This window comes from Sinocyclocheilus grahami, unplaced genomic scaffold (genome assembly GCF_001515645.1).
Source record: "Sinocyclocheilus grahami isolate Dianchi unplaced genomic scaffold, SAMN03320097.WGS_v1.1 scaffold684.1, whole genome shotgun sequence".
Classification (NCBI taxonomy): domain Eukaryota; kingdom Metazoa; phylum Chordata; class Actinopteri; order Cypriniformes; family Cyprinidae; genus Sinocyclocheilus; species Sinocyclocheilus grahami.
This window is the reverse complement of record NW_015505863.1, coordinates 280925-291784: the sequence shown is the minus strand read 5'-3', so window position 1 is coordinate 291784 and position 10860 is coordinate 280925. Positions and strand designations below refer to the sequence as shown.

At 35.9% G+C, this 10860-nt stretch overlaps 1 protein-coding gene across 1 annotated transcript; it reads left to right on the top strand.

The window, feature by feature from the left end:
- The first annotated feature begins 4308 nt into the window (after nucleotides 1-4308).
- Nucleotides 4309-9309, top strand: LOC107559408 (adenylosuccinate synthetase isozyme 2-like). Its single transcript, XM_016243220.1, has 13 exons — nucleotides 4309-4321; nucleotides 4715-4831; nucleotides 4999-5067; nucleotides 6292-6342; nucleotides 6496-6562; nucleotides 6655-6762; nucleotides 7077-7158; nucleotides 7249-7375; nucleotides 7488-7642; nucleotides 7727-7851; nucleotides 8197-8294; nucleotides 8422-8571; nucleotides 8672-9309. The coding sequence occupies exons 1-13, from the start codon at nucleotides 4309-4311 to the stop codon at nucleotides 8722-8724; spliced, it is 1215 nt and encodes a 404-aa protein (XP_016098706.1). The 3' UTR covers nucleotides 8725-9309.
- Nucleotides 9310-10860: the final 1551 nt, after the last annotated feature.

Genomic DNA, 10860 nt, shown 5'->3' with positions numbered 1-10860 from the left:
GAATTGGTGGGTTTTTGTTAAATGTGAGCCAAAATCATCACAATTAAAAGAACCAAAGACTTAAACTACTTCAGTCTGTGGGCACTGAATTTATTTAATACACGAGTTTCACAATTTGAGTTGAATTACTGAAATAAATTAACTTTTCCATGACATTCTAATTTATTGAGATGCACCTGTATGTGAATATATAACAGGAGAATGGTGAACACATTAACAATCGGCAAGGGTTCCGGGTGCCAAACTCTCCTGGGAATGCTTCAAAGTTTCAGAACACAATGGTTGCCCTCGGAATTGCATTAGGCCTCTAACCGCAAAAAGTCAGCCGGTGCTCCTGAGGGTGACAGTTAATTCATCATGGAAAATCCTTGAGTCAGAAGATCTGGATTTCTGGTAAAGCTTCTCTACTGAATCACTTTAGAGCCTGATTTCATTTTCTGAATATATGAATATATGCTACAATATAAAGCATAAGCAAACTCTCTTGGCTACTGAATTCCTTCAGTCCTTCACACCTGAGGGTCAATGATGAAGCAAAGGGCAACAGTTCTGTTTGGAGAATGGTAATAGGCCTCAGACAGCTCTGCCGTGTCCCACTGCGCCTCTCTTGTTACGGCTCCCAGATACTCTGCGTTTGGGTTTCCACTAGGCCTCAGGAGGACCCTGGAATTAAACTTTCCTGGAGCCTCAGTCTACCTCAGAAACGTTTGGAACACTCCAAACACAGAGCTTGCGTTTTTCATTCTCAACTCTGCTGTGCTGACACGTCCTCAAAGATTCAGACACAAAATCTGTGTTTGTTTTTTGTGGAAATCCTTTTGTTGAAAGTCGAATGGTGTGTTGGATTGATTGGCAATTATTATAGGAAGACTGACAGCTGCTGATGCCCAACACATGGTTTGAAATCAAATACCCTCAAAGACCAACATTCCACAGAAATGTGTGGATGATGTCTTTACGCCGTGACCTGAGAAGTTAAATTGCAAAAAACACAGGAAATATTGTTTTTGAACTTGCAAGAAATGTGTTGCACGAGTTATCATTGGAGATCACTATCAAACAAGAGGAGATAGAGCCAAATATGACTGCCTGTTAGCTGGAAGATGCACATTGCTAATTACTTCCCATAGGTACAAACTCCTAGGTTATTTTGAAAGGCTAGCGCATAAATGAGGAGTGTTCACTGGAGAGCAATGTACCGGGAGTTCCAGCTCTTTGTATCTGTTAGTCTCTATGGATATGTTCTCAATTTAACTGGTTCTCATCACCATAACTGAGCTATGCAAATAGAAACAGAGACAGCAAACCATGTAAAGTGTACTCATGACAACACTGATGTTTTATCCATCATATTGGGCTGCATTCACATGATCAAAAATACAGTAAAAAGGCAATATTGTGAAATATTATCACAATTAAAATAATATTTCTGTTTTAATATAAACTGTTAAAAATAAATTTTGCTAACTGAAAAAGCTTAAATAAAATGTTGCCTTGGTAACTAACTGATTTTAAGAAGATTGAAATAAAAAGTAAAGCTATAAAATAGAAAATAAAATCTAATTCTAAATATTAATATATGCTATAATATTATAAAAATAACTAAATAACTGTCTATTATCAATGTTGAAAACAGTTGTGCTGCTTAATATTTTTTAAATATGTAAAAATGCTTAATTTTTTTCAGAATTCTTTGATGTATAGAAAATTATTATAATCTGTTGTAACATTATAATTGTAACATTTGATCAATTTATTGCATCTTTGCTGAATAAAAGTATTAATTTCATAAAATTTCAGAACAATATTTCAATAAAAGAGTCTAAATATAATGCTATCCAAAAATCATTCATTTTCGAATACAAGGCAGAGAAAGCTGCTCGTCTGATATTAGTACTGAATGTCGGAATAGCATCTGACCTGCTATACACATCAGCATCTGCATTTAATTTAACAACATGACAGCTGACAACTTTAACTGAATGAAAGAGAAATATGGGCATAATGAAAAAAATAAAACATTTGAATGAGCCACTGAGCCAAACACCAGTTTGAAAACTCTTACCAGAAAAAGGCAAGGAAATTAAACATGACAGTAATTTACTCATCATCTAGGCTGATGAATGTGTGGGATATGTTGAGTCTTTTGCATGAAAGCAACCTGCTTCATTTACTCTCTTTTTAATGCTCTTTCCCCAGTTAGGTTTTTTTTTTAACTTTGAGGTACATTTCAATCCAGGTAGCGTGAAGAGCGTGTCATGTGCAGGCAGAGAGGGGTGTAAACAGTAGACTGCAGATGAGGGTCATGCCATAAAAAGCAGGATCTGTGAAGGGGAAGAGGAGGATGACGAAGAGCTGAACACCCAGCTGATAGGAGAGATGACCTGGGTAATTAAGATATTGAAATCTTAGGTGAAATGCAAGCTAGACAACACTGACAAATTAGGATCTCAATTACAGTGTCTTATCCAAAGCAAAGCTGTTCAATGATATGATGGAAATGAGCTGTGTTGGACAGAACGCACACCATAAAGTCATCAAAACAAGTCATAGAAATCCCAACATTCCCTAACACACTGAGCTTTTAAACATCTCTGAACAATAACTCTTTAAAAAAAAAGCATACATAATACTGGCATATTCACTGCTCATTATCAGAGCTCGATAGCACCATCTGCTGAAAGGACAACTTTATAATCTTGCTTCTTCAACCCACACCAAACAAGAGCGGACTGATGAAGATGGCAGCAGTCGGACCGGCACCACTGCATGGCACCAAATCTGGAATCGAGCAAGCCCGAAAAATAAAATCCTCTGTTAATGAAGCCATCACCTGATTCCTCAGCCATCGCCAATCCTTCACACACTTACTCCAAGATCGAGAATCTGCTCAGTCATGAAGATCACAGTATTACATTGCAATGAAGGGTAATGAACAAACATTTAGATTTATGAGATCAGTTTATATATATAATATATATATATATATATATATATATATATATATATATATATATATATATATATATATATATATATATATATATATAAAATTATAACATTTTTATATATATTTTTTTTATATATATATAAAGAAATCAGGAAATAACTCACTCTCACCAAGTCTAATTATTTGATCAAAAAGACAGTAAAAGAATATATTTTTAAATGTATTCATGTGATGGCAAAGCTAATAATCATGAACTCCAGTCTTCAGTGTCACATGGTCCTTCATAAATCATTCTAATATGCTTGTATTACGAAAATACATATTAATTGTTCATACTAACTCAAGCCTGCTTTGACATCATGAAAAAGTCCTCTTGGGCTCTCAATTGGCAGCTGGGTCAGAGGTCCAAGAAAAGGTATCTGTGCTCAAATTAAATAAATACATCCACGAAGATAGATAGATAGATAGATATAGAGAGAGAGAGAGAGATTGGTTTAATGGGTCTTAAAGGGGTCATATGATGTTGCTAAAAAGAACATTATTTTGTGTATTTGGTGTAATGGTATTTCCTCAGCGACCAGCACGGATCAGCTCCAGGCATGACGAAGCGGATATCGTCCTCTTTTGGAAGGCCAAACAAAGTAGTTTCACTTTCACAACGAAACACACAGTTCTTCACGACATGGCGGCAACAATACTACAGCGAGAATAAAAGTTACGCCTTCTTTCTTTGCGTGAACACTTGGGCAGCGTTATGCAAATCTTCCCACATAGTGAGGTAGATATGTGGGGGCGTGTTCGAACTAGCCGTTTTAGGTAGGTGTGGCTGACTCTTAACTTTTATAAAGTTTTATATATCTCTTTGGATTTGAGACTTTAGTCTTTGCAACTTTACAGATCTTCTTTATGCACCAAGAGCTTGTAACACTCCAAAGAGAAAGGAAAAAATGAAATCGCATCATATGACCCCTTTAAAGGGTACAGTGTTTTTTGTTATAATGGCTACCTAACATTTGGGTTTAGAGGCCTGGTTTGTAACCATCAGGCTACCAATTATTGTACATGTTTATCCTTAGGAAAAAGTGAGGAAAACTAAAAAGAAGACCAATAACATACCATAGTGAGTGTTACTGGCAGCAGAGCAGCAGGCACAAAACCCTCTTGACGAATTCCCAGCAGTGCCCACAGTGGTGGACTTGGCTGTAACAAGTCCAAAGATACGTCATGTTAAATTAAATAGGATTTATAAAGATAAATAAATAAATAATCTTAATACCTGATAAAGTACTTGAATACCTGAAAAGTATTTAATGACATATGCTTGAGGCAGCCCACATTGACTTTCATTGAGTTTGTCCATGCCAAACACTGGTGAAACACCTTTTTATTGTGTTTGGGTGATCCATAAATAATGATTTAAACATTATACACTGCAACTGAACTGTTATCTTACGTTAGATAAACAATAGCACAGTGCTTTGCAGACAGCTTTATCACAATCTGAGTTTCCCCTCCCTACATACAAACTCCCAACATACAGTCAAGCAGTAAACAACACACAACAGATATCCAACACTCTTCTTCAAATGTCTCTGAAAGGGTTTTGATTGATAACATCGCCCGTTATTCCAAAGAAACATGCTGCTGTGTGAAAAGATAATTTTTTTGTTAAAAGAAGATATTGAAGTTGTCAAGCCTGAGCAGTGTAATCTTATTCTAGCATTGTAACGTTTTTATGTCCAGTTTATGTCTTCTGTTGGACAGCTGTGTATTATCAGGGAGGAAATAACGCGGGACACACAGTGGTGGTGGACTCGGTGGAGTATGACTTTCACTTGCTACCTAGCGGCGTTCTCAACAAAAAGGCCATTTCTTTTATTGGTATGTTTTTGTTTGACCTTCCTCCTAGTTTTTTGTTTGTTTTTGTTTTTACCGAGTTTCATTTAAAAGTATGTATTTATGTCTTCTCTGTATTAACCTCAGTTCATTGTTTGAACTTTTGACTTGCTGTTGTTTGCTGAGATCTTTTTGTTTGTTCTGTCCCGCAGGAAATGGTGTTGTGATACACCTGCCAGGACTTTTTGAGGAGGCTGAGAAGAACTCGCAGAAAGGCAGTGGTAAGTTGGTAAATCTGTTTATGGAGTAAAATACAAAATGTTGATTATTTGTGTAATATCGTTTGATTAATCTATTTATTTAAAATACTTATTTATTTGGTCTGGGCTATATAGCTAAAAGTCGTATCTCTATATTTTTGCACATTTTGATGATATTCTGTATATATATATCTCAATGCATTTTCTCTCAAAAAATTTAAAAATATGTTTTTTGCCCCTCATGAAAAAAACATAATCCGTATATAACAGCTATTGTTACAAAGTACAGACGAATTGTTTACTGCAAAATCAACACAGTTAAAAATAAATAATAATAATATAAGCTTGGTGACCACTTGCTGGTTTTTTTTGTTGTTGTTTTTTTACTAGACTAAATGAGCATGTAAGGAATGTCTATGTCTTCTCTGTATTAACCTCAGTTCATTGTTTGAACTTTTGACTTGCTGTTGTTTGCTGAGATCTTTTTGTTTGTTCTGTCCCGCAGGAAATGGTGTTGTGATACACCTGCCAGGACTTTTTGAGGAGGCTGAGAAGAACTCGCAGAAAGGCAGTGGTAAGTTGGTAAATCTGTTAATGGAGTAAAATACAAAATGTTGATTATTTGTGTAATATGGTTTGATTAATCTATTTATTTAAAATACTTATTTGGTCTGGGCTATATAGCTAAAAGTCGTATCTCTATATTTTTGCACATTTTGATGATATTCTGTATATATATATCTCAATGCATTTTCTCTCAAAAAATTTAAAAATATGTTTTTTGCCCCTCATGAAAAAAACATAATCCGTATATAACAGCTATTGTTACAAAGTACAGACAAATTGTTTACTGCAAAATCAACACAGTTAAAAATAAATAATAATAATATAAGCTTGGTGACCACTTGCTGGTTTTTTTTGTTGTTGTTTTTTTACTAGACTAAATGAGCATGTAAGGAATGTTGTATTTACTTAAAGGTACCACTGTACCAATATGAAAATTATGCAAAAAGAGCATGGTTCCTTACAAAGTTGTGGTTGTTGCAAGAACAAAGAAACAAGTCACTCATTACATAGAACAAGTGGAGAGTGGGCCAGGAGGTGAAACTCAGTGACATGCCCTCACATACTTGAAAACTGTAATATATATATATATAATAATAAAAAAAATCTCCCCCGTCTCTGTTAGATGAGGTATTTGGGTTTTTCTTCTATTAATGAGTTATTTTGCTTTGTTTAATTTAGGACTTCAAGGATGGGAGGAACGACTGAAGATATCTGACCGGGCACACATTGGTATGGTTCTGTTTTGACTTCATCGGGCCTTGAGTAATTTGAGTTTATTCCTGATGACATTGACTATGTGCAGCATTGTCTCTGACAACTAAAAACACCAAGAAACTGATATCTATGCCATTGGAATTAGAGCTCTTCTATTTTTCTGTGTAGTGTTCAATTTCCATCAAGCCGTTGATGGGATACAGGAGCAGCTGAGACAGCAGCAGGCAGGGAAGAAGTGAGGTTTCTTTTTTTTGACCTTATAAAAGCTTAATTTGTAGATAATTTTCTTCAATTTTAATATTGAGTTCACCCTCCCTTGTTTTTCAGTTTGGGCACCACTAAGAAGGGCATTGGACCTGCATATTCCTCCAAAGCAGCACGTAATGGACTGAGAGTGTGTGATCTGGTCTCAGACTTTTCAGTCTTTGAGGAAAAGTGAGTATTATAAAATATTTTTTCAATTTTTCAGAAAACTGTATATGAAAATAAGCATATCTGCTTTTGTTCGACTTTTTTTTTTCTCTGAAATTTAGAACTGCATGTTTATGCAATCTTAATTGTCAGTTGTTTGTCTTAATATTGTAACTTTGATTATTCATTTTTAATTCACATTATAATTTTATGGCAATTATATATTCTTATTGTAGGCTACAAATCAATGCCTCAGTGATCAGATTGACCCTCATGGCAGAAAGATAAGATTGACCCTCATGGCAGAAAGATAAATACATGTAAATATCTCTCTACAGGTTTCGGGTGCTGGCTGGTCATTTTCAGACCACATATCCTAACCTTAATATTGATATTGACGCTGAGCTTGAGCAACTGAAGGTGATTAGCGTCTTGGCATCTTTCGATATGATCTGCGAAACTGCTCATTCATGAACTTGCAGAGTAATATTTTCTCCATTTCACCCACAGGGTTATGCTGAGAGGTTACGTCCTCTAGTAACTGATGGGGTTTATTTCATGCACAAAGCCCTCAACGGGCCAAGCAAGAAGATTCTGGTGGAAGGAGCCAATGCTGCATTACTGGATATCGATTTCGGTATGAATAGCAATCCTGCATAAAATGGATCCACTGGTGTGCTTTGAGGACAGTGGAAAGTGTATTTGCCAGTGTGAATGATGCAAATGTCTAATGTTTCCTTGTCTTTCAGGGACTTACCCCTTTGTGACCTCATCAAACTGTACTGTCGGAGGTGTTTGCACAGGTCTTGGGGTCCCCCCATCTCATGTTGGCCGTGTGTATGGAGTGGTGAAGGCCTACACCACCAGAGTGGGAGTAGGGGCATTCCCTACTGAGCAAGATAATGTGAGTGTGTGTCAGTGACTGTGTGATATTCCCTCACATGTATTATATTTGAAAATTGTTAATGTTCTTTTTGATGTTTTGTAGGACACTGGTGATCTGCTTCAGAGCAGAGGGAGGGAATTTGGTGTAACAACAGGCAGGCGGCGCCGCTGTGGATGGCTGGACCTGGTTTTGGTTCGCTATGCCCACATGGTTAATGGTTTTTCAGCGTGAGTTGTTAAGTGTTTTACATACACTAACACTCAAAAAAAAAAAAAGTAAAGTCTTTTAAATACTCAATACAGCTGCATTTATTTAATCAAAAATGTTACCAGAAGAACAGTAATATTGTAAATAATGATTTTGTATTCAAATGTATTTTAACATGTGATTTATTACTGTGATGGCAAATCATACTAATATGCTTATGTGGTGCTCAATAACATTTCTTATTTTCAATGTTGAAAACAGTTGTCATATATATATTTATATTTTAGCTATGGCACAGGTTAAACTGTTAGTATGCTTGGTTTAGTTAATTCATTTAACAATACTTTTCCCTTTGTTTCTCTCAGCATTGCTCTGACCAAGTTGGACATTCTTGACACATTGCCGGAAATAAAGATTGGCATAACCTACACAGTTGATGGAAAGCCTCTTCCCAGTTTTCCTGGTAAGTTGACTATTTGTTACACATTTTCATATTTCTCACACATTACAATGGTATTCACACATAAGCAGTATAGTAATATTGTAACATGTACAGTATAAACATAGAACCATATAATTGTATATTTCAGCAAACATGGATGTCCTCACAAAGGTTCAAGTGACTTATGAGACGTTTCCTGGCTGGTGTTGTAGTACTGAGGGAGTCCGCAGTTTTGATGAGCTTCCTTCACAGGCACAATCTTACATTTGCTTTATCGAGAAGTTCCTGGAGGTTCCAGGTAAATACACATACTGTATAGATGACTTACATATGCATCAACAAAAATATAACCTACTGGCATGCTTAGAAATATCAAAATGATTTTTTTCTCTTTTCAGTGAAGTGGGTGGGAGTTGGCAAGTCAAGAGAAAGCATGATAAAGCTGTTCTGACGAGGGCAATGGGAAAGGCTGAACTTCATTTGATGGTCTGCCAGGACATCCATCCATCATCATGACCGTTTGAAGACCAGAACTTTCTTTTATGCATCAGCGCTGAGATTAAGACTAACTGTGGGTTTAGAATCCACTGAATGTCCCACTCAAAGTGAACACCAGCATTGCGTATAGAGGTCTGGTTTGAGAACCAGACTCGCTTTCCTGCATTCGTAAATCTTTGACTCCTGCCTATTTGTTCCAAAGCACATCCCAGAACTCCTCAGAACATACCTCTGTCAATCACTAGTAGTTGTCTGAAGTCTGATTAATTGCAGAGCTTCAGATTGAGGGGGGTCATTTTACCGTATTTCTTAAAATCAAACTTTGCACTCTAGCATTTAAATTTACCATTTTCATTGCTAATAGGTGGATAAAACCAAACGGATTTTTAAGATTGTCATGTACTGTTTATTTTTTTATGTAATCCAGTGTGAGGGGGGCGAGCGCTAAATCTTGACTTTTTAATTCAGTGTTTGTGTATACGCTGTGTTTGACATGGCTTGAAATACCAAAAGGGACCTTCAGTCTTTGTGATATTGGGAAAAAAGGCATTGTTTTTTGATTAGTGTCAATGTCAGTGATTAGTGCATTCAGACACAGATCTTGAATCTATGAATGACAGTTAAACATACACAGATATACATTGCATTCCACCTAGTGCACAAACTCATTTGCTGCTGTTTTTTGAAGAATAAAGTGCAAAACTAATTAAGGTTTTAAGTGAATGTTTGTGTGAATGCATTTTTTACTCAAACTGTATTTCAAATGGGAGATGGTTACAAAATGATTAATCTGTATAGAGTTCGATATTTTATTTTACAAATATGTTATGTCACTTTTAAAGCAACACATCCTGTTTTTGTAAGACTAAAAATGAAACAATTGAGTTTAGGTGTGATGTCATAAGTTTTTAAGTAAAAAGGTTACTATTATCTGAATATATTTTGCAATCTCAGTTATGAGCATATGGTGAGTAACAGCTCCATCGGGAAATAGGATTCAAGTGAACGGAGTAATCTGAATGATCAGCAGTCTAACATTGTCTCGCGAGGCAGCAGTTCAAGTATAATGCGAGTTTTTCTGTGTGCTGTATCTCGTCCTGTGCCACCAGGCATTTGGGATGGACGTTCAGGTATAATTAAACTTTTCTTTTCTTGCCAAAATGCAAACGTTTACTATAGGAACATGATTCATATATTCATTTCAGTCTGTGCTATTGCATTGTGACATGTGAGCCAAAATCATCACAATTAAAAGAACCAAAGACTTAAACTACTTCAGTCTGTGTGCATTGAATTTATTTAATGCACGAGTTTCACAATTTGAGTTGAATTACTGAAATAAATGAACTTTTCCATGACATTCTAATTTGAGACGCACCTGTATATTTGCTAAATGTTTTCTCCGTTATCCTAGTTTTCCTAGTACGCTGATTGTTAAGTGGCAGTAAAACTGTTTTAATAAATGCCGTGATTTTTTACATGCATGAAGCCGTTATTACGTTCTTTAGGCAGTGTATGTAACTTGTTTTCTGCAGGGTGTAGGCGTTGTGTAAACAGCGTACGTGTTTTGGTGAATGACGTCGGATGATGGAGTACGTGCTTAGGCTCATCATATCTGTTAGACCAGTGTTTCCCAACCTTTCTTTAGTCGCGGCACCCTTTGGAAATTTTAACAAACTTGTGGCACCCTACAAAATTCTTTTTGTCACAATATTTGAATTTCTAACTTCGATGTGATAATTTGACAAGTATAGATATTCGGTACAGCAGGAAAGAACTGCAGAATATAATGCCATGCAGATATTTTTAATATTATTAAAAAAAATTGTCCATCAATGGTGGCAATCAGTAGGCTAATTTCTAATGAAGAGACCAATTTATATGACAGATTTTCACACACACGCATAGAGCGGATAATACGCAGAGCGTCACACCATGTGAAAGTGAAACCTGAGCGGTGAACTCATTTTCGGCAGCCGGAATTTCGGTGCATCTCTAATTATTGGCGACATCAGAAATGGATATTATATAATAGATGCTTTTTTGAAAATTTTAGCAATTTAAAAATATAAAAAAATAATTTTTACAC